Here is a 25250-nt window from a genome sequence, read left to right as displayed (position 1 = left end):
AATTAACTTTTTGATATACAATTAAAACTTCAATTTATGAAACAACGTGCCACGATGCAACACGTTGTGAACTGGTGAGCAAGTAGATCTGGTTGAAAATTCAGTATACACCAACTGATCAATTTCCCAACACCGATGTCGTCAAATAACGGCCGATATATCAGCCACACCAATATGTCAGGTGTGCTTTAGTCAGCAGCAGTTAAAATGTAGCAGGCTTTGAGCAAAGGAGAAAAGATGGATAACTAAGCTGTTGGGAAATGTTACATATGTCAATACTGCACTGCAATACCTTCATAAAAATAAAAATAAACAATATGAGTAATGGTAACAAGGACACAAATTGTAAATGTCAATTGATTCATAACATTTTGAGTCATTTTGAGTGTGTGTGTGTGTGTGTGTGTGTGTGTGTGTGTGTGTGTGTGTGTGTGTGTGTGTGTGTGTGTGTGTGTGTGTGTGTGTGTGTGTGTGTGCGTGTGTGTGTGTGTGTGCGTGTGTGCGTGTGTGTGTGTGTGTGTGTGTGTGTGTGTGTGTGTGTGTGTGTGTGTGTGTGTGTGTGTGTGTGTGTGTTGGTGGAGAAATCCCAGGAGGAGGTGCAGCAATGGAGGTATTTTCATTGCTAATCCAGAGACATTGCTTGCTTGGAAAAATGATTGTTGTTCATACTCCTGGAACGTTGCTGGCTGCTGCTTAACAGATTGGAGATCAGTGGGGGAAGAGGTACACAGACCCTTTACTTAAGTAAAAGTAGCACTGCCACAATATAAAAAGACTGTTACAAGTCAAGAGTCGAGTCACACACATGTGACTTTTTGACATTTCACCTTCTTGGGGCCAAATCAAATAGTTAACTTAGTTTGGAATTGTTATAAATGTTGACAGAAGAAATGGGGGACTGATCTGCCAGATGGGGATGTCAGTTTACCTTTAAATCAAGTACTTTCATATGGAAGCACTTAAAAAAGATTTATAAAGGAGCATGAGCATATCATCAGTGTCCTAATTGCATTTCCTAATTGCACCAACTTCTTACTTTGATTTGTCATGATTGATACCAATCAATTTATTTTATTTAAATTCTAACAATCATCAAACATGTTAGACATGTGGAGAACACTATGCTGTATTTTCTTTTTTACTTCGTATCACATTGTTTTTACAAGACAGAATGAATAAATAAAAAAAAATTATACATCATGCAATGTAATACCAAGTATATGAAATGTATTGTAACAGCTTATACATTTGCTGGTTAAATACTGTAAAATCACACATACAAAATCACACATACAAAAATAAAACATAAATCTATGTCAATAAAGGTATTTGAAGTAGACAGACACTGGATTGGACACATGCCATCTTTACTGTAGTTCGGACATTGTTGCAATTACTTCGCTCTGTCAGGAGAGGGAGACTACGGACATAAAACTTATGGATTGTAGCTTTAAAATCTATCCTCACTATGCCCTGATGTCTACAAAACACAAGTTGTAATATGATTTTGTTGGTGTATATTTTGATTAAGCAGGTTATGTCTTTTGTAACAACTTTTAGGAACAAACAATGCTCATAATAATAAGCATAATCCCCAATCCAGAAATGTGAACAGCTGAGGGCCCAAGTGTCCTGAGATCAAAAAACATCCAAAATATAAAGCATATAAACCAAAGCAGACCAATATGATAGTTCAAGCTGGTAGGAAATACAGTGGGAAACAGTATTTGTCTGGTGAGAGGGTGGTATACATATTTTGGCTTTGGTTTAACATACAGTATGAGTGCGTTTCAAAGGCTGGAATTGATCCCAATCAAAAGGTTGCTTTCAGGACTGAGGGAGGGAGAGCGTACAGAGAAACAGAAACAGATATTTAGAAAGTGGGGAGGGAATTAGAAACTCGATGGCAGTGGTATTGCGGGACTCCACTCCACTCCTGCATGTCAGGCAGGCAGAGGGTCTTGTCTATCTATCTGTAGCGGATCTAAGCGCATGCTGATGTCCTTGACATTCTTTGCCCGAGGTAACGTCAGCCTGGATTCCAATTAACCTGTCTCATATGTGAAGAAAAGCTGCTCTCAGTTCACATTCCTCCTTCTGCCGCTTATGATGGATTGATTCTGTGTGGAGTGGCTCCACAATGAGAAAACTAGACAATTATACAGGCAACACAACCCTGACAGTGTTTACGTTTGTGCACCTCAACCAGAAGTAACAGTCAATGCTCAGTCATGTATCGTCAACCTTTTTTGTAAAATTAGATTGGTCATGAAGTCTTAGTACATTATGTGCATGCATACAATGAATGTTTTTCCTGGCAGTGTCCCAGCAAAATGCCTGTCAAAAAAACAATATGTCATCTCAGCCAATATTGGTTGAATCAAGGAGTTGACGGTGTGGAAGAGTAGTTTTCTTTACTTTTTTCTTATAAGGTTCTTCCTTGAGTCAAGGCAAGTTCTTGCAAAGACGTTGCATACTGATTGAAGCATACAGTAACAGTATGTGGGCTCTTGAAAAGTGCTCTTGCAACGGCTGAAAAACTTTTACGTGTAACTCAGCGGTGATGAAAACGTCTATTTCTGCTATCGCCAACTTCTGTCCTCACCTCCAGCTGCTCTCACGGCAAAATGCTGCGTGGATATCTTTTCTCAAACATCTGACCAGTAAGGAGGCACAGCTGCCAAAATACACTAAGCATTTCCCTGGGATTTCCTCTTCCTCTCTGTCTGACTGATTGCTAGTGTTCCTTTTCCAGAGTGCTCTTCTTAGTGTGTCCTTCACAGTGCGCATGTATGTGACACGTTTAGAGATTTGACATGATGGACCAAAGATGAGAGCAGTGAAAGAGAAATATGGGGGAGAAGGAAAGGAAGCAAGAGAAGGGAAGGGATATTTTGTGCTGTCTCTACCTGCATTCTGAGACCTAGGGGGCAAGAGCAGACACGTCGAGTTCAAAAGAAAGCACGAGTGGAAACGCTCCTGGGTGCAGCTGCGATGGACACACTGCCTGTCCCACCGACCGATGTAAGAAGCTAGCATAAGATCAGTTGACGATTAATGGTCAGCTTACTATGCGCAAAATCTCTGAATAATGTGCGTGTGTGTGTGCATGTGAGGTATCTGTCTATGTCCTATCCCAAGAACTGATCTGACCGAGTGACTTAAAACTTGGTGCGCACATCACCGAAGACCCGAGGGAGTGCAGTGACTGGTTCCAAGTTGGTCGGATTTGGCCGATATGCCCATATACTGTATAGGCAATAGGCATAATGGGTAAAAACTGCCGGGCATGAAAAGGACACATACAGGCAGAGAATCAGACAGATACAGAGATCTCCATAAATGGAACTAAATTTAAAAATACAAAAATGTAATGGAGCAGTCGAGCAGATATAACAAATAACTTAAATATGCAAAAATAAATTATGACGACAATGACCGGTACCAATAATAATGATCTGGTACTTTCAAGAGTTTTCAAAATTAGCTAAAATAGCTGATAGAAAGCATGGACATCAACATGGAAATAATTTCATCCAGCTGTTTTTATACTGTATATGAATGGAAACTAGTAGGGCACGCTAAAATTCAATCATTCTGAAATGACTGCAGAGTGTTAATGCTGACACTTCACAATGTGACTTGTGACATAGCAGTAATTAGTCACCACTTGTCTGTCCATTGACACCTAAAGCAATAAAAATGGTTTTGTGATCCCTCACTAATATGACTGGAGGGCAAGGGTCAGCAATAGACTCAATAGAGACAGATGGGAGGGTTTTTACTAACGGAAACAAGATGGGGTCTAATAGGTTCCCTGTGGGTCTCTGAGGTCATAGAGATGTTGTTCGCTTTTCCCACATATGGAAGCCGCCGGTCGGTGTAGGAGTTTGTAGGGGTGCAACTATCGATTATTTTCTTCTTAGCGATTATTCTATCGATTATTGCCTGACTAATCGACTAAACGAGAAGGGAAGCCGAAGCCCCCCTCAAATTTCCACATGGTTGGGAAAGATACACACACATGCACGCACGTGTGTGCGGCCTCAAACACACACACACACACACACACACACACACACACACACACACACACACACACACACACACACACACACACACACACACACACACGCACACAAACAAACACACACACACACACACAAACACACATTTGAATTATTTTATTTGGATCTGCATATCTGTAATACAATAGACCCAAACACTGATCAGAATTAGGTTATACATTATATGGTCCAACCAGATATAGCTGCTGCACATGCTTAAAGGACAACTTTATTTTTTTTCAACCAAGGTTCATGGTTTAGGATGCTATTAGAGAAACTAAAAGGTGTGTGTTAATTTTCTTTCATTTGCTGCTTTCTTTCGTTTTAGGGATTTTAGCAGTTTCTGACAGGGGGGCGGGGGCATTCGAGCATGGGGCTAAATATGTATTTTTTTACAAAATATTATGGCGATTTATTATTTTATTATTTACTATAGTCCTAATAAACCCCAAGAAATTACATCTGGCCACAAAATATCACAGGATCAATTGAATGTGACAAACTGACATATTGAGCCTATAGACCGATTCACAGAGGGTTTCCTGGGTGCGGCCATTACTGAGGTGTACCATTGAGTGCAGCAGCACTGATTAGCTACACCTGGCCTACGGAGCACCTGCTCCATGGATTACACCTCAGTAATGGCCGTGCCCAGGGCACCCCTCTGTGAACCGTCTATACACACAGTATAAGCCTTCCCCAGTAGGCTACCTTCACATTCAGTAGATCCTGTGATCTTCTGTGGCCAGATGTAATTTCCTGGGGTTTATTAGGACTATAGTAAATAATAATAAAATAAATCACCATAAAATTTGGTAAAGAAATACATATTTAGCCCCATGCTCGAATGCCCCTGCCCCCCTGTCAAAAAGAGCTAAAATCCCTAAAACGAAAGAAAGCAGCAAATGAAAGAAAATTAACACTCATCTTTTACTTTCTTTAATGACATCCTAAAACATGAACCTTGGTTGAAAAAAACTAAAGTTGTCCTTTAACACACAGAGGGAAAAGAAGAAAAAAGTTAAAATATATATACACACACACACACACACACACACACACACACACACACACACACACACACACACACACACACACACACACATTTGTGAATTTATAAATAGTTGTCACTGTAAGCCAGGGTATCTGTTGCTCACCTTGTGTTAGGTAGTCTTCTTCTGCAGATAGCACTGCAGAGCATAGTGACAGGAGCAGGAGGAAGTTCCACCTAGAAGGACACATACACACACAACACAGTGTTACAGTGTATGTACTTCATATTGTTTAGGAAGAAAACAGAGTGGCCAACAACAGCATGGCCCTGTCTCCCTGACCTAATATTTAGTCAAGTTACTATCCCAGCAGATTGTCAATGAAGCCACACAAACCAAGCTGTGAAGCTACAGCTGCACTATGAGACTGACTGCTTGTGTGACAGACTCAAGGCGAGAGTTACCACGCATCGGACTGATATGGCCATATATGGAGATCTCTGGTGTCATCAGTAATTCAGTATATGGCCATATATGGGCATGCCCCTTTTGTGCCCATATATGGATCTGGCTGATTTGTTTGCGCCTGATACATTGAGGTTAGACAACACAATCCATATTTGGGCATAGCTGCATTGGTAACTCATTCTATGGTTATGGCTGAGTCATGGCCCGGGCGGTTAGCTCAACCGTCTGACAGGGACCCGTGCCGCGGGTACGGCTCCCGATCCTGACGGCCTTTCCCGCGTGCCTTCGCCCCATCTCTCTCAATAAAGGCAGAAACAGCAAAAATAAAACTCTTAAAAAAAGGCTGAGTCATGGTTACATGATTGTGACGTCAAAGGTCCATCTAATCTAATCTACAAGCTCACCACGCCTCCAGCACCCACTGGTGAACACACACAGTGCACGCACGCACGCACGCACGCACACACACACACACACACACACACACACACACACACACACACACACACACACACACACACACACACACACACACACACACACACACACACACACACACACACACACAGTTTCATGATAATGGCTTTGCATCACTTTGTGGCTCTACAAAACATAACAAAAAACAAAACACAACTAATTCAATGAACAGCTGTTGTATTGTCAGCCATGATTCTCTACAAATAATGATTGCCAGGGCAAGTAGTAAACTGTTAGGGACAGTAGCTTGGCCAGTCACTTTCCATTTTTTCCGTTGCTTAATTTCAAACATCATGGACTATTTCACAAATGTTCATTAATAATAAATTACACGTTATGCGCTCTCCAACACCACTGTTTGGAATGAAACAGTTTTACCTCAACCGTGGCCAAATAATTGTGTAGTAAATTGGCAGTAGTAAATTGTAGTACAACTGACAGTATCCTGCTGACTTGAATAACACAATCAGTGTTACTGCAGGTAACTCTCACTGAAAATATATTTTACCATAGGCTATACCCTTACAGGTCTGTATAACTCTGAGAGTTATGGGGGACATATGATGACAAATGATGTAGTGACATAAGCCAACCAAGCATTGTGTATTTCAGCACCATAGACATTGTCTTAAAGGACCTATAACATAAAATTCAACTTTTTCCATTTCTTTTGTGTTTTTGGGGCTCCCATATGTGTTTTCTATCCCCACAAATAACCAATTTTGAACAATCAGGCTTTCATATCATACAGGTGCTTTAATGGAAATTTCTCTCTGGAACAGCTCAACTGATTTTGGCCTCATCGTGATGTCATCAATGTCACCCTACTTTGTATAATTCCTCCTCTTATTCAGTCTTCAGTTCCAAATGTGCATTTCCACTTTGTTTACAATGTCCGCCATTGTTGATTTCCCAAGTTGGCATGTAATGGAAACAAGCCTGGTTTTATCTAGCATCAGTATTATAATGACTCAAATATTAAATAATCTGCATATCAGCACCCCCACCACCTCAGGACATTGTGGTACTGCATCTAAAACTGCTTTCAAAGTCCAGAAAGAAATGACAAGGACTGGTTATATCAGAGAGGTGATTGAGGCTCAAACCATTAGAAATAACTTTGAGGGACATAGACAATATGATATTAAATATTAAAAGCAGTTTTAAAATGCATGTTATCTGCGCTTTAATAAAGTCTAGTCAGTCCAATCAGCTGACAAATTTAAAGATGAGGGAATACATGCATTCACATAATAGCCTGATTTAGGCACAAAGACAAGGAGAGACAGTATAATTTCTCCCCTCAGCCATGAATTCAATCACACTATCCGCAGAAATTGTGTTTGGTGGACAAATGTAATCTATGTTTGTTTGACATGTTTAGAGCTCTGAGGTGAGGATGTAACCATTATTTGCCAACGTATTTCCAAGCACTGACTGATTGGTTTATTAGTTATTATCACTTATCAGCCCTTAGGGGTTATCAGTTATTTATCACCATCCGAGTCCTTTCATGTTACCTACTGCAGTGGCTCTCAAAGTGGGATCTGGAGACCCCCAGGGGTCCTTGAGCAAAAGTAGTTAAAAAAGCATGAAAATCTGTTTAACCCTACAGTATATAAAATTGGCTATTTGAAAAACGCGTTGTGAGCTTGTTTTAACAACACAAATCTATTCTCTGGCACTAAATATTTTAAGATGGCAGAGGAAACCAAGGCACATCGGGGCAATTAGGGGTTCAGCGTCTTGCTCAAGGTCACTTCGACACTAACTCTGGGGGAGCCCAGGATCGAATTGGGAACCTCACAGTTCCCATCCAGCCTCTGTACCAGCCACTCTACCCGAGACACTGCCGCCCCCATGCATATAGTGCATAGTCAGTTAAAAACAATAACAGTGAGATGCTGCAGCTCGCTTGGTCTTCAACCAGCCAAAATTCTCACATGTCACCCCCCGCTCCCTCCACTGGCTCCCGGCCGCTGCCCGCACAGAATACAAAACTCTGATGCTGGCATTCAAAGCAACCAAAGGTATGGCTCCCCCATATCTTGCAAGTATGATCGAACCCTACAAACCCTCCCGCGCACTCAGATCAGCCAACGCAGGGAAGCTGGAAGTACCCTCACTAAAAATGCCGGGACAACGCTCCACACGTACCAAACTCTTCTCCCTTCTGGCTCCAAAACTGTGGAATGCACTTCCCATTGCAGTCAGAACTGCAGCATCACTCCCAATCTTCCGCCGTAGTCTGAAAACCCACCTTTTCAGACTCCATCATGGCCCATAGCACTTACCCCACCCCCCTTAGATAGCATTTCTGTAGACTTACTGTAGATAGCATTTGATACAGACTTATAGCATGTTATGTAGACAGCACTTGCACTATAATTGCATTGTATGTTGTCATAGCACGTCATAGTACATATGTATAGCATAGTAGTATATATGTATAGTTTATATGTATAGTTTCATTATATAGATATTCCACTGTTACTTTCTTAGCTTACGCATGTTTCATGATAAATGTTTTTATGTGATGTATGTGATGTATTCCCATGCTTTTTTTGTTCTTGCTTAATGTAAGTCGCTCTGGATTAAGACCGTCTGCTAAATGCCTAAATTGTAAATTGATGCTTAATGTCAATGCAACATTACATGCAGGCTTACTTTCTTCAGTTTATTTACAACAAGCTCTGTTACATATATAGGCCAGACTACTTACTGCCTCCCTACTTTCCTGCCTGCTTCACCTGAATGTTCCTTCTAATGTCCCTCGCTAGGCCATGGTAAAAGGACTGGTAGCAGCTTGTGATCCAGCTGTGCCTGCTGTTAGTGACCAAGTTAATCTTGCCCTAAGCCCCCACCTTTTGGAAGATTTCATTACACAGTCAGCTGTTTACAGCAATGAAACAGGGAAAACTGAGACGTCTTCAGAAATGTCATCCTGTGTGGACATTTGTCTATGTTCAGTGAGGCATCCGCATCTGTGTATTTTCAATGCTGGGCGTATTTTAAAACATAAAAATGTCACATGGCACATTTTTGTGTCATGTTTTTATTGTCCCAAGACGATAAAAACACAAAGCAGAAGTGGCTGTTACATAATAACTGAATGCAGCACATAGCTCCAGCAAATTGTTACTGTCAGGCAGAAACCTTGTCTCTCCGTAATTTATACTTTGTATGTTTTTACTTTTTGTTTTATAAATGAATGCCCTACAGTGTCAATAGCAAAATCAGAAGCTCACAACATTGTTTTTAAGCTTTGTGAGCTTTGTGAGCTTTTATATTTTTGCAATCTTTTAAGCAAAAAAGTGATTACGTCTGTCTCGTGTGTGTGTGTGTGTGTGTGTGTGTGTGTGTGTGTGTGTGTGTGTGTGTGTGTGTGTGTGTGTGTGTGTGTGTGTGACTGTGTGTGTGTGTGTGTGTGCGCGTGTGTGCGCGCGCGTGTGTGCGCGCGCGTGTGTGTGCGTGTGCGACTGTGCGTGTGTTTGTGTGTGCGTGTGCGAGGTCCTGCAGCATGTTCTACAAACAACAGAAGCATGTGCATTCTCTGCTAGGCACTCACACTAAATTAACCACATGAATCCTACAATCACTGAACATAGAGTCTAACATCCCTAACATAGGGTCTAACATAGAGTGAAAATAGCAGATCTACAAGCTCACAATAAGTCCCAGTGCAACACATTGTGAGCTTATACTGTAGATCGCTAAATTTCCACTTACGGTAAGATATTTGGATTGGGGGACAAAAGGAGCAGATCAAGTATAAAGCCCTGGGGGACTCAGTCATTGAAGTGTTTAAATTACAATTTATCCAAAAAAGGTTCCAAGCGGTTTAGTTTCAGTCATACGTGTGTCATCATAAGTGTACCTAACCAATGATAGAGTTAAAGAGCTAACTTCCTCTAAAAGGAAAACCTATGCCACATTAAATTAGTTGTGAACGCAGCAGCCAGGCTGTTAACTAAAATCAGAAGAGCAGACTCAGAACTCATTACACAATTTTAGCCTACTTTCTTTGGTTACCTATTCATCTTATTTATTGATTCATTACCTTTAAGACACGGCTCAGTTCAGCCCCTTCCTACACAGAACGTTTGACCCTATGAGCAGAAGCGCAGACTGAGATCCTCAGGCAAGGTCACTCTGGTCTACTCTAGAACCTTTTTTCCTTGGAGCTTCCCAAAAGCTGATACCCCTCACACACGCACGTGCACACCAACTCTGCAAGTTCTTTTGTGCAACATGTATGTTTTTGGACATTCTCTCCAAACAGACAACAAGGCCTCACCCCTGTGATCTTTGGTGCCCCCTCTCCACCCCCAAGACAAAAGGTGATGGGTCCTTTTTCCACCGAAGGCCCCTGGACATTCAAAATGACCTGTCTGGGGGGGAGCAGGCTAGCAAATTTAGTGGTGTCATTTAAATCACTTAAAACACACTTTTATAGACTTGTACTTACTGCCGTTTTTGTGTTCTTATCTTTTCATGCTAATATGTTTTGTTTTTCTTTGATGCTGTGTGAAGAAGTGCTTTGTAACTGTTTTCAAAAGAAGTTCAAAATTAGCTTTCCTTGGGGTCACATTAACAAGGCTCTCATAAGGAAGGCTAGAAATCAACTATGGAATTTGGCCTTTAGGGCAGGGTGCCATGTCACCCTAGGGTGCCGTGACGCAAGACCAGGGGTACCGCAAAATCCTTTGATAATATTTGACTTTGTAAAACAGACCTGAGTTGAACTGCACTCTACTTGGTGCGTTCAATTCAGTCTACACCAAATCTCTTCATCAAAACTATCTGATCTACACGCTCACAACAAGTTTTCCTCATGACACACTGTATGTTAGTGGGGTAAGATTTACATGTTTATGTAGCATAATACGACATAGTTGTAAGGTTTTATAAAGTAACTCAGGGGTGACATGGATGAAAATGGTTATTTAAAGGGGTAACCTTAGAGAAAGATGTTTGAGAACCACTGCTTTAAGGACATATGGGTCAGTTTACACATTCAGAGTTAAACTAACACTCAATTTTACTGTGTTAGGTTGTCTCTGAAATGTGACAAAATTATAGTAATTTGACTTGCCTATTACATTTACTATTTACATTTTATATTTTAGAAGGTGATCTGTGGGAAAGGAAGGACACCTGAAACTTCAGCACCCAAGGTATTTGACCCCCACTGACCCCGCCTCTAGGTGGCACTGCCCACCATGTCCAACACAAAGACTGCAGACAGTGTTACAATCACAAGGAGACAGCTCCTTTAGAGCAGTGGTTCCCAAAGTGGGGTCCGGGGACCCCCAGGGTTCATTGAGGGAGTTCCAGGGGGTCCCCAGCTAAATGATAGTTTGGAACCAAATGGACCCTTATGGGTCTGTACTCGGTTCCATTTTGGTTCAATTTGTACACTCGAGTTAAATTAACATTGATTTTGCAATATAAATTGGGGGTCCCAGAGATAGAAATGGGGGTCTGTAGACTAATATGTATGTCAAACTGGGGGTCCTTGAAATTAAACGGGTTGAGATTGAGAATCACTGCTAGAGCCGTAAAAATCTTCTCTTATGGGCATATTTTTTTTAAAGGGGGTCCACGGGCTAATTAGTGTCAAGAGGATGACAATAACAAGTGAATGGCTGTCACAGGAGCTTTGCGCTGTGCTACACATAGTCGCTGTCGGGTGGAAACCTTGTACGTCTGTCTGTAATAGAAAGAAGAACCTGTGTTCCAGTGGATCCATGTAGTTATTATTTAGTCACAGGCTCACAGCACACGCTCATTGGTTCAATGTTTATAAAACCCACATTTAAACAACAATTCCACTTTCACTTAAAATAAAACATCAAGCTTACTGTAGCACAAATCATCATCATCATTTTTCGACCGCGGTCGAGATCATGGATTTCACAATGCCACGCCAGACTTTCCGGTACTTCATTGCCATTCCCAGTTCCTGCTTACTGATGCATGTGTCCCTAGCAATGACATCAGGGAACGACAGCATACTACCTGTCAGCTCTGCAGCAGTGGCCGCAGTAGCACAAATAGCAGATCTACAAACTAACAATAATATGACTCTGAGTCACATGACATGTTGCAACGCGTTGTGAACTTGTAAATCGGCTACGGTATGTTTGCTACTTTTGTGTGACACAATTGTGTGACGAAGACAGCAATCTGAGAACCCATCAAAAAAGAAAGGAAAAACAGCGCCCTCTTTTCCTTTGAAACTCGAGACTAGTCTGACAGCAACAACATGCAAGTTCTACACACTTTGAACACACATTGAACACATTTGATTTTGTATTAATGTTTTGGGTAAAAATGGCACTTTTGACATTTAAGGTTGCTGACCCCTGTCAGCTCAATTACACCTTCACTGCACTTGCAGATCAGGGGTTCTCAAACTTTTTTATAGGGCTCGATTTTACGGGGGAACTTTTTTTTTGTTGGAAACATTTGTAAATGGAAGCATATAGCCTATGGCTGTTGCTAGAACTTTAATAAAAGAAAAGAAAATCCAATTACAGGCTAAGCTTTTAAATAAATTAAATAAAACACACTTAAAGGGGAATACCACCTATTTTCAACATTGAATTATGTCATTATTGCGACCGCAAGTCACATTTACTATGAAAACTTTCCCGTCAGTCCGTCAGTCACACCACGCCTCCATATATGGTCACGCATCGTGACATCATGTCTAGTCAGTAGTCACCCACGTCTCCATATATGGTCACGCATCGTGACATCATGTCTCCATATATGATCACGTATATGTCAGTCTGAGTCAGACTGACATATACGTGATCATATATGATGTCAGACTGTCTGACATCATCAAACCCTCTACACTCAAGACACGATATTCATTGTGCATTTTTTGGTCAAAGTTCATCCCATGCCAAAGCGACAGCACTCGCCCAGCAGTCTGCCGTCACCCAGGCGGATGCGTGCACACACCGATCTGCCCCAGCAGAACGACCTCCACACTCTGATGGAGGAGACTGCCGACGAGCGGCGGCACCGTCTGGTCAGAGAATGCCAGCAGCACCACCGCCAGTCTCATGGCGGACACCGTCGCGAGCCGTATACAGTACAGAAAACACAATAAATCTTTGCATTATTACTGTGTTGTGCTGTATTCCACAGAGCAAGCTCACATGGCCACACACAATGTTATTCATACTTAAACAACTATACAAAACCTATATAAAACCAATATAAAAACGCTCTGACCTCACTGACACCAGATTAATAGTATAACTCCTGCTTCTCAACTGTGCCGTATTAAGAAACTGTTGTTTCAGCCCTCAGGCTTCTCGCCCTCAGGCGTCTTACTGGTATACCTTAGTTATTGTGTGGAAATAATAAAGAATCCCCCCCTCCCCCCCACTGTATAGCCTAGAACTGGGAATCTCGGGAAGATTTTACCTTCAACAAAGACACGTGCCCCAGAGCCGGAAGAGGCATCTACCTTTTTATGTTTATGCTGCCGAGTACACCAAGATTTATATACTGAAAGAGTCGAGATACCCATACGTTCAAAACCAAATCAATCACAATGACATAATTAGATAGCTACCACACAGTACATGTACAGTAACAGCAGCTGCCATAACTTGAATCAGAGGCTTCTGGCAATTGAAATGAAGAGTAAAAAAGGGTTAAAAAAAGAGTATGGCGGCAGTCCAAAAGAACTGAGGAGTGAGGATACATAGTAACTAATGACATAAGCTTACCTAAGGGCACTATCAATCACAAGCTGACATTATACTAAAACTAAATGTCTCTGACCAGAGCCAGTGTGTTGGTCATACAGAATGGATGATGCCGACACGTTTTTTCTCCCATGTATAACTGTGAAATTGAAAGTTGAGAATTGGTACTTGCTATTCAAGCAAGCAAAACAGGCGAGGCAGCCATGTTTGTTTTCCCAGAGCAGTAGGCCATCCAGCTTGGAAAAAGACGGACAGACAGACGGATGGACGGACGGACAGACAGACAAACAGACGGAGAGAGATGGGTAAGAGGAAAGGGAGGGGGTGGGGTAGGCGGGGAGGGAGAGAGACTATAAGGAGAAACAACACGAGCCCTGTCACCTGTTACCCATCGAGAAAGCAGTGTGACATTCCATGGCCGGGAACACAGACCCCCCCCCCACCCCACCCACCCACCCCTTCACAACAGGGAAAAGGAATAAGAGAGGGGGCAGGGAGTGTATGAATTCAATCATTCATCTGTTGAGGGAGTGGGAAAATGACATTTAGGCCTATAAAGCAATAGAGTAGCTGGTTCAGCTTAAAACTTGGCAGTGTTTAAAGGTAGGCAAAAGAAGAAGAAGTCATAAACTAAATATAACACGTTAGACATAACATCCCCATTTGGAGAAGCAAGGCCATCTTCGGTCAGTCCTGTCTGTCTGTCTGTCTGTCTGTCTGTCTGTCTGTCTGTCTGTCTGTCTGTCTGTCTGTCTGTCTGTCTGTCTGTCTGTCTGTCTGTCTGTCTGCCTGTCTGTCTGTCTGTCTGTCTGTCTGCCTGCCTGCCTGCCTCCTGCCTGCCTGCCTGCCTGCCTGCCTGCCTGCCTGCCTGCCTGTCTGTCTGTCTGTCTGTCTGCCTGCCTGTCTGTCTGTCTGTCTGTCTGTCTGGTCCCTGTCACCATACCCACAATTAACGACGACGAAGTGTATGGTGAATCTTCCAATACGTCAGCAATTGTCAGGTGTCCCTCCCACTGCTGGACGATGAACTTTGTAGCATCTTGTAACTGTTAACCCGATTCAAAGTGGGCAGTGCCCTTGACCTTCTTAACCACGTATCCCTATTCTGGGCATAATGGGTGAACATTCTGGAGAAATAGCAAAACTACAAGCTCAAAATGCTGTTGAGAGGTTGTAGATCAGCTATTTTCACGCCACTGTCCTTGTCCCTGTATGTGTCTCTTCATTTCTTTATAAATCCTGAGAAAATCCCTCTCTCAATGACAGGACACTCTCAGTGGTTTATGGGAATGACTGGTGAAGGCAAAACAAAGCTCCCCAAACACTGCTCTGTTGACTAAGGGAAATACCACTATGTGAGGAGTGGGTGCCATGTCAAGACTATAAATAATCACTACTTAAAACTCCCTGCTTCAAAACATTAATCCACCACTGAGGAAATCTAACTTTCCTCCCTTAAAAAATGGTTGGATCTTTAACAATGGTTCATTCAGATGAGGAAAGGCTGAGAGGAAAATTTCACTTGGATAATTTCACTTGGCAACCAAAAGCCAAACAAGGTACACTTAAGTATTGTTTACAATTTTCATAAGGAAAGGGAAACCATTTTCTTAAGTTTATCATTGTCAACTGTCAGGGTGTGATTTTTCAAGTAGTGGCATTGTTTGTATATTGTTTATATGGCTAATTTGGCAAGTCACTTACCAAATCAATTACTGGCAACAGGCAACAAACCATGTGAAGCTGTTAATCCACAAGAACAACTCTGAAATGTTAACTTAACGTGGTTAACAAAAGCAATGGGCAATGAAACAGTTCTTGGTCGATTTATAAATAAAATAAATAACGTATCCCCATTACTTGTGGATAAAGACAAAATAAATAAAGATTATATTGGAATTTCATTCTATTCACTCTATTTATCCATAACATTTTTACCGCAATTTGTCTTTTTGAAGTTTCAACCTGAAACGAAGGCTCTGAGTTTCTGAACCAATCAAGAGCGTCGCATCCCTTCAGGCGATGGGATGGTAGCTCTCCTACACGCACGACCATGCACAACCTTAGAGTATATAGAGACTAGCCTGGGTAAACCCACTCCCCCTGCTGGACAACATTTCATTCTGCCAGGAGGGGTGAGTCTGGCATAATCGCCTGTGTGGCTGTTTAGCCGTGGGGCGGGAGAGTAGCGTTGACGGACAACCCCTTCAGCCAATCAGCGTATATCAAAACAAGAGGCGTCATCTAAGCGTTCCGTTCCTACTTCCTCATTCCCATGTTTGTTGTTGTGAATGAGTCGAGGAGTTCACACGTCATCAATTGCTCAAATCGTTCCTGATTGGCCAACGTGCGCTGTCAATCACAGAGCCCTGAGCTCGGTCGCGGATTGGCTCGTACCAAAGCTGATACAATCTTAAGGACTTTGTATTACCATTTAGCCAGACTCACCCCTCCTGGCAGAATGAAATGTTGTCCAGCAGGGGGAGTGGGTTTACCCAGTCTATATAGAGACGGCACCCGGAGGAAACCCTGTGGCGAAATTGACATAGTGGCCGAATTTGGTATTGCAGCACTGGGCCAAACACATGAACGCGCTGGTCCGTTGACTATCATTGCACATGTTCATGATGACACGTGAACGCTGTTTCAGTGCAATGACAGTCAATGAATCCCAGAATGCACTCTGTTCCTACCCGGAAGGAGGAGTGAAATCACCTCATGCGCTTTTGAGCAACATATATATATTCATATAGGTCCCCCACTATGTGCCTACCTGCAAACTCAGATCGGGAGACCAGCTGCTCCTCAAGGTGACCACCACGGCAAGGCTCATAACAGAAGGTGATAGAGCTTTTGTTATACACATCACATGTATATGTGATGCGCCCTAAGAGGGAAGTCGACCAGATCAGTCTAAATAAATATACACTATAAAGAAATATGCAACCCCCATATGGAGTATGGTATCAATATGATCTATGATGTCATAGACTGGCCTAGACTATTTGGAATTGGGCATGCCTGACACGGAACATACATTGGATACAGACAGACAGGGTACAATGTTTTACATAGTTTTACTTGTGGCAGACAACATATTGTCGGAATATCAAACCAAAATGGCTGAGGACTGAGCTTTACCTTTCATTGAAATGTATTTGGGATGATTATTATCATAGTTATATTTTATTTGCGCAAGCAGAGCGTGCAAGTACTGCGATCAGCTGGTTATGTATGTTCTTTCTGTCTGTCTGTCTGTCTGTCTGTCTGTCTGTAATGTATGTCTGTCTGTCTGTCTGTCTGTCTGTCTGTCTGTCTGTCTGTCTGTACTGTATGTCTGTCTGTCTGTATGTCTGTCTGTCTGTCTGTCTGTACTGTATGTCTGTCTGTCTGTCTGTCTGTCTGTACTGTATGTCTGTCTGTCTGTCTGTACTGTATGTATGTCTGTCTGTACTGTATGTATGTCTGGGTATGTATGACGTGTCCTCTCTTGTTTAAGATTACGTCACCATCAACAGCCAATAAGGGACCACGATTCTTGGTCATGTAACTAAGGTACGGTAAGGGTCTAAACGGATTTAGAACAGCAGTTTTATTAGACATTAGTTAGTTATTAGTGCCCTAGGAGTTGTGAGCGCACCTCATGGCACACTCTGCTTGCGCACAAGTAGGCCATACATGACAGGTCTACTTGTGCAAGTTGGCATCTCGAGAGAGTGCATTTCTAGTTGTTACTGTACAGAATAAAGTACATTCACAGCATGTGTCTATGTGCAGCCTTAACAATATAATTTTTCACACTTGGATTTTATGAGACTTGACCTGGGAGGCTTTGACAGACTCTTGACACCTTGGCAGCTCTGTGGTTCTGACCAGCCCAAGTCAAAACAGCACTCACATGAAGTGAGCTGCTCTAAAGATGTACAGAAGTAAATCAAATCTGGAACATAGGCAGGACTGACCGTCGACCGCCACAGTAATGCATTTGTTGCCAACAAATTATATTGCAACTAGTAATCGCGGGTGTGTTTTGTAACCTATCGCGGCAGCTTAGCAGTGGCTAAGCTAGCGGAGTGTGTTTTCACTTCCCTTACAATCTGCCCAGGCTGTGCTGTGTGTTCATTGAGAGAAAGATGGCGGCACCCTGTTAGACTGTTACCGATTTCCCCCCAAACACACACTATCAGGTTCTGGCTAGGAGAAAGACTCATAGGCTACATTGTTGCAATTCACCATATTTTGTTGCCAATGACCAAATTATTGAATTTCCCTCAGAAAGTTCTCTGAATGAAAGTGTCTGAGTTCCTTGCAAATCAGACTCTGTGTTCCCTCATGCTCACCTCCGCTATCTCTAACCATAACATTCTTTAACATGAATGAGTCATTGATCATGGGCCAATGTCTGTTCCTATTGGCAACGTTAAAGCCTCAGCACCTGTATCTGGTTCAAATTTATGACTTCATTATGAAATCATTGAGTTGATTCATCCTCTTCACACGTCCAAAATTGCCAGTAGCAATAATTAGAATGTTAACACTTTCCAGGTTTTGCAGTGCTTGCTCCCCACCACACTCACTGACCAAAATAACGGGCATTTAGTTTTTCCTTTGTAAATATGGTTAATTAACAGTTTGACTGCGGAAAACGATTTACCAGACTTTTAATCAACCCCCCTTCACTGCCGAGATTGTTACCTTTAGAGCATACGCTGAATTATTTGGGCTTTTAATCCGCGAAAATCGAGTGAAAAAAGCTTCCCCCGTTTGTTATGAACGGCCGGACCACCCGCCATCTTGGTACACCCGGAAGACGCAGCACAGGACCCTCCTCCATGAGGCGTTGAACCCCATTTGTTTGCATTGGCCTCAATTTCCCAGAAGCCCTAGCAGCCCACAGCATGTGACGATTTCCGTTTTCCTCATCTAAACAGATGCACCTACTCTCTTTCTCCGCGGCGAAGACGGATTTTCTTTTTAATTATTACATTGCGGCGGATTAAACACATAAAACAAAAGTCGCGTATGTCCGATATGGCAGCGACATTAACCTGGAGTAATCCATTCAAAGCACGGAAACTGTTAATTGCTCTATGGCTGGAACCACACTAAAGACTGGACTAATTAACCACTTGATCTCTAGCATCTCTATTCTGGTGTGAAAAATAAATGTGTCAAAAACAGCTGATCTACAAGGTTATACCGCGTTGCAAACTTGCAACATGTCGCATTGTTTTTTTATATATATGTTTTTTATCCCACGATTTGTAACCCATTTTTCACCCCTGTGTCAATCATCTAATGTGATCCTGGGCTATACACACCCTCCGCCAACCTGGGGAGAGCAACGGACTTAACTCATGCTTCCTTCGTGCTTGAGTGTCCAAGTTGCTCCTTTACACCTGACAGGGGGGAGTTTCCCTGGTTGGACGTAGCGCGTGGAAGGAACACGTTATTCCAACCAGTTCCTTTCCCCTCCATCAGGCGCCCCGGCTGGTCGCATTGTGACCTTATAAATAGATAGCCTAACATTCAGGTTGTGTTGGTCAACAGTGGGGTTACAATTGATTAAAACCTGCTCACCTTTGGGCAAGTCTGACACTGGGTCAATATGTCCTGTATACCTATTATGACTGTTAGTTTAACTCTCTGGGTGTACACACTTAACCTTAAGGGTAACTTTTTGTTAAACTAAAGTAAAGAGTGAGAATTGCAGTGCGGTTGGGCAAAACCTTGTGCAAGAGTAAGAATGAAGAAGATACTTCATTTGCAACACAGCACAGGGCCAAGTCTGCCACTTGTCTGTCAGGCCCTCTGGCCTTTTTGCTCCCAAAACACTCAGATTGGTCACAGGAGTCAAGAGGTCAATGCAGACCAGAGTAAAGATTGACTCAGTCCACAAGACAGCTAGCAGACAAAGGGCTGTGAGTAAACTTCCACTGGCCTTTATTGGTTTGCCCTTTTCCTGTCATGGGGGAACCTGCAGATGCTAAACACACACACACACACACACACACACACACACACACACACACACACAGACACAGACACAGACACACACACACAGACACACACACACACACACACACAGACACACACACACACACACACACACACACACACACACAGACAGACAGACAGACAGACAGACAGACAGACAGACAGACAGACAGACAGACAGACAGACAGACAGACAGACAGACAGACAGACAGACAGACAGACAGACAGACAGACAGACAGACAGACAGACAGACAGACAGTCAGTCAGTCAGTCAGTCAGTCAAGACAGTCAGACAGACAGACAGACAGATAGACAGACAGCATACTGGTGACGGCAGATCTGTGTACTGCGATCTTATAACAGGTGAGAATACACACACACACACCTGTGTGAAGTGAGGGGTGCTCTTATCATCATACATCATCACATTCTGGCCAATCACAATTTGCGTTCTCACTTTTCGGTCTTCACTTTTCTGCCTTCACTTTTAGCTTCAATATGTACTTTGCTCAGCCAATCAAATCATCGCTTTGGGGTGATCAGCTAATCACAAGCCGGAACCGGGCTGTCAATCTGGGCACGTTTCTGTGGGTCTGGAAGTTCCGGGGACCCACAGGGTGCACTGTTAAGTACATACAGTAGGTAATGACAGATTGTTGGATTATTTGCAACTCCACCTTATCTATTCTTCCTTTGAACCGTGAGAAACCTCAATCAATCAAGACCACCCAAAAGTATTCACCCAAAGTATTCTCTCTAGTGAAAACCAGAGAGGAAAAGACCTTAAAAGAATTTTCACACAGGACACCATGTAAAGCAATCAGATCTTTAGTGAAGTCTTCAGGTTCAAGCGTTGTTACAAGAATTTCAAGGAAGTAGGAGAGAGAATTCTCTGTACTGTAAGTGTTCTGAACCCAGTTACATCATTTTGCACAAACATATATACTGGAAAACATGTCATAGATACAGAATTCAGCTGTCACATTGCAATAGGTCGAGAGGTGGTTATCAGAGTACAGTGTCATGCGGCAGTCTGAGTGTCCGATAGTCTGAATCCTGTTTTTGACTTTAATCACGTCCCGTGATTAGGATTCTGTTGTTGACTCTTTATCTCACGGGGTGAGAGGGTGTTTTTATCCTCATCTTTAGGGCAAAGTTGTTTGTCAGGTCGTACTCCATTTTTCTATCTGGAGTGGGCGACAGCTGATAATAGAATTAATACAATGCAAATATTGATATAACATCACTGGGTGACAGGGCAGTCCTGTACACCAGATACAAGGTCTTTTTTAACATAGTAATAAGATGTGAACATAAAATACCAAAGAAAATATCCATCACAGATGGCACATGATATGACTTTTTATTCGAATCAATTGGGAATGGGATCCAACATTTCATACTAGTAGCCTAATATGTGTGTGTATTCATAGACAGTAGAATGACAGGAAATAGAGAGATGGGGAGTGACACAGAGCAAAGGTTGTCGGGATCGGGATTTGAACCAGACCGCTACACCAGCTAAGCCCGGACCATGTGTGTGTATTCTTAAGAGACGTTACATCTTCAGTGATGTACGTTGAAACAACGAAGCCAAGATGGAATATTATTGATGTACGTAACGTTGAAATGAACAAAGACGCTGAGATGGAAGTAGAATGCCCTGTCAAATTGTGTGGTGACATCTTACTTGTGATGTAGAGAATAAATCCTTTGAAAATGCATTCTTGGTGCACACGACCCTATACCTATTCTACAATGACATCTTACTTGGACAATCTTGTTCTTTGTGATGCCATGGAACTTACAGTCTAACATCTTAACCACTAAGCCAAAGGGAATTCCCTTTAGCTCGAGGGGGATGTTAGACTTTTAAGGTCATCAGGCTGAGGTTGTGAGCCAATCAGTTACACTCACCCCACTTTTGACCTCCCACGGGGAAGCCCTACTCCGGGTCACGGACCTAATGTAACACCCGGGCTTCGAACCCGGGTCTCCCGTGTTGAAAGAGAACATCTTAACCATTAAGCAAAAGGGAATTCCCTTTAGCTCGGGGCAGATATTACACTTTTTAGGTCATCAGGCTGAGGTTGTGTGAGCCACTCTGCTACACGGTATATATATGTTCATGTTCTGAGAAAAGCTTGCCTTTTATTTATTGTACATATTGTGCATCTATCGTACCGTTGTGGTGTTCCCTCTGATAAATAATGTAGGCCTACTTGAGTGATGGTGACCATATTGTGTTTTCTAGGAATCACTCTGGCTTTCACTCACATTGGCTTACAGTCGAAAGAGTACAGTAGGGAAAGTATATGCAGCACAGGATGTCAGAATGAGGTGTATGTCATAACATGGAAGTTGAGGCTGAGCACAGCAATGCACAGGTCCATTTGGCTGATGCTGCATGCATGAGACAATTATGCAATCAGTGACCACTGTATAGTACCAGACACTAGGACCCCCTTTAACATCGTGAACATCCTGAATTATTTTTGGCATGAATTCAACAAAGTGTTGGAAACATCCCAATGTCAATACATAATAACACACATTTCCTGCTGACATTTTGTCCAGCCTCATATTCATACTGCAAACAAACCTCTCATTACACCTCATTCCTAATACCAGCTTTGATTTGACCTGCATCCTAGTCCTACCACCTTCATTCCTACACATGCTTGCTCAAAGCAACACTGAACTAGCCTCCAACATCCTGCATAACCTTGCAGTATTTCCTCCAAGAGCAACTAGAGTCAGCACTGCCAACACTGTCTAGTTACTACTAGACAGTGTTGGCAGTGCTGAGGAGGCACTCCGAGGCAGCAGCTCTCAGTCAAGTGTATGTCTGTGCAGCCACAGTCCAATCCAGTGCCAGCTATGGAGCAGCAATGCCTGTAACAGTGGGTGATTGTCTAGCGCTCAGGAGCCACTCAAGGGGCATGTCACTTAGCCAGTGATGCGTACACACTAACTCTCTCAGTGAATTCATAGGAGCTCACATTTGTTCGCAGTTGTCCAAGTTCCATGTAAAGGCTCTTATTTTTGCTCTCAAGGAAACAAAGCACACACTAGCTAGATCCCTGAGGATTTCACTTCTTGGCTATACATTATTTTCCATAGAACAATCACTATAAGCAAAAAGCAACACACACACTGTGACTGTGAGCACAGCTCTTTTGGATCATATCTGGAGGAGGGATTCTGGAGGAACTCAAAGGATTACAGAAATCTTGGCTTCACTTCTGATAGCACCATTTCCCCTGTTAAATAGCTGTTTCAAAGCGTGCACATTTCCAAAGCTCGGCAGTCCAGACAAATGTAACAGGACAGCAAAAAACGCATGCCTGTTGTTGTCAATAATGCACTACCATGAGGAATGTGTGCGCGACAGCAATTATTTCCTTCAATCAAGTTAAGTCTGAAATCTTTGAGTGAGCTAAGCTAATTCATTGGACAGATGTGGATGATACGTATGAGCCTATATACTTAAACTTTTAACAATAGGTTACATGCAGAATTAAACATGGCATAGATTATCGATCGTTCCAAAAAGCATACTCTTTCTTTTGGACGCCGTCCTCCTCCTACTACAGCCTATTGTCTTGTCGTTGCTTTGTGGACGAGGGGAGGGAGAAACATGAAAGACGGGAGAATTGAACGGACCTCCAAATTATATTCTTAATGCCGCAGGTCCGTAGGTTAGACATTAGACAAGTGAGTGCGCGCAAGTCGAGGTCAAAGTCAAGACCCGTGTGGCTTCTGCTCATGTTGCGCTCACTAGCTAAATATGATATAAAACCTAAGATATATATAAATAATAATAAAATATAATTATTTTTGCAAAACGACTCCACAAAAAAGATGCAAGCGCTCACTAGCTAAGCTAGGCTCTGCAAATTGGCTATGTTTTGGAAACACTCTTAGCCAAAACGCGCGCAGATGATGCACAGCAGACAGCACACGTCTTTATCCACAATCAATATTAACTTACGTTGCTGCCGCAGGAGAAACGTGTCCACTCCTTGTCCTTTGGGCTCCTAAATGCATTTGTATGCATTTGTCCAGGCAGCAGAGTTCTAGGTGAAAACAGAAATCCACACAAGAGGATACCGGTTCATGGGCTAACCCTTGGTTACAGCCAAAGGAAACGTAAACTGAAAGAGGACTGCCACCTCAGAATTTCCTCATTGTATGCAGTCCAGAGGAGAGATCTCTCCCACTCTTTCCAACTTCTACCACTCAGCTCCTTTGCGGTTTGCGGCGCACGGTGGTGATTAGGCTATTTTCTCTCTCGACCTATCCAAACTGGAGGCGCTCAACAGCTGCATGGAAAATCAGTGAATGTATACCAAGTAGCCAACAGATCAGTACGCCGAGCGATACCAGTGATTTACCTAGATATAGAAGATACAAAAAACAAGCAGCATCTAAAGAATCAGAGAACGCGCGCTTGAGACAGCGAGTCTGCAACAGAACGGATGGAACAGAACAGTACACATGCAGATCCAACTCTGCGCAGCTTTACCTCCAGGCGGTGGTTTCTGTAATGTGCCTTGACTTGCACTGATGCAAGGGGAGCTGTATTCACTATTCACCCAACAACTCCTACTAGCTGGTGTAAGATTTCACCAATTATAAGTGACTAGTTGTGACATCACGCAAGCGTATGGTTTTAGATTGAGGTCAATGAGGCTTACTACTGTCTGGGTATGAATGATGACTGAATCTGATCGTAAACGGCAGTAGATAGACAGACTGACACTGTAGCCTATTACAATGGACAATTTTTTTATTTGTGCTATTATAATTAAGCTGGAAGACAACAGCCAAAATGTGCATTGTGCATGGATATGTTGCAGCCCCTAATGGCATAATTATGTCAAGGGTCAAATGGTCAATGCTAAAACGACAGAAGAGCTGGACATTCAGATTACATTCTGAATCTGGTTCTTAAACTCCCCCCAGGAGGATGTCACTAATGTTGGTCTGGAGAGGGAAGTCTGGAGCTCTCTAGTGGAGCTGTTGCCCCCGCGACCCGACTACAGATAAGTGGTTGAAGATGGATAGTATATAAGGACCCTGATCTTAAAATCTGTTGTACCACTGTACCAGGGCCACCAAAAGAGAACAGAAAGCCAATCTACAAGCTCATAACACTATTCTACAAGCATCTCTCACCACATTGTGAGCTTGTAGAATAGTATGAAATAGGACCACTGGGGGTCCCCGAACCCCGCTTTGAGAACCATGCACTGCAGTAAATCACCATCCCAGGACAGGATTATATGAAAAACAACCTTACTGTAACCTTTATTGTCTTTGGCCGGCAGCCAAAATAGCACAATCATCAACTAGGGCCTCCTCCTATCAACAACCATCCCTGACATGAAATCCTAATAACAAACAATTATGATACAGCCAAGCGGCAAGCCACTATAGACTGCATGCTCATTGCTGCATCACATACATGAGAATAGTTCAGTCCAGTAATGCAGAGTGGTATTTTTATTT

The 25250-nt window shown here is 42.6% G+C and overlaps 1 protein-coding gene across 2 annotated transcripts in view; it reads right to left on the bottom strand.

The window, feature by feature from the left end:
• The window catches only part of LOC310859763 (uncharacterized protein), a 137952-nt gene extending 113660 nt beyond the window's left edge, over positions 1-24292 (bottom strand). For both annotated transcript variants that reach the window (XR_014569337.1, XM_083766472.1), the window contains exons 1-2: positions 23731-24292; positions 5225-5295 (exon numbers count right to left, since the gene is read on the bottom strand). Coding sequence is in view for 1 of the 2 variants with exons in the window: in XM_083766472.1 (XP_083622598.1) it covers positions 5225-5295; positions 23731-23786 (127 nt within the window). In the remaining variant the exon portion in view is untranslated. The remainder of the gene's footprint in view (positions 1-5224; positions 5296-23730) is intronic.
• Positions 24293-25250: the final 958 nt, after the last annotated feature.

The sequence above is a fragment of the Protomyctophum parallelum genome (genome assembly GCF_964188405.1).
Source record: "Protomyctophum parallelum genome assembly, chromosome: 6".
Taxonomy (NCBI): Eukaryota; Metazoa; Chordata; class Actinopteri; order Myctophiformes; family Myctophidae; genus Protomyctophum; species Protomyctophum parallelum.
The sequence above is the reverse complement of the archived record's forward strand: the minus strand, read 5'-3'. Positions and strand labels throughout refer to the sequence as shown.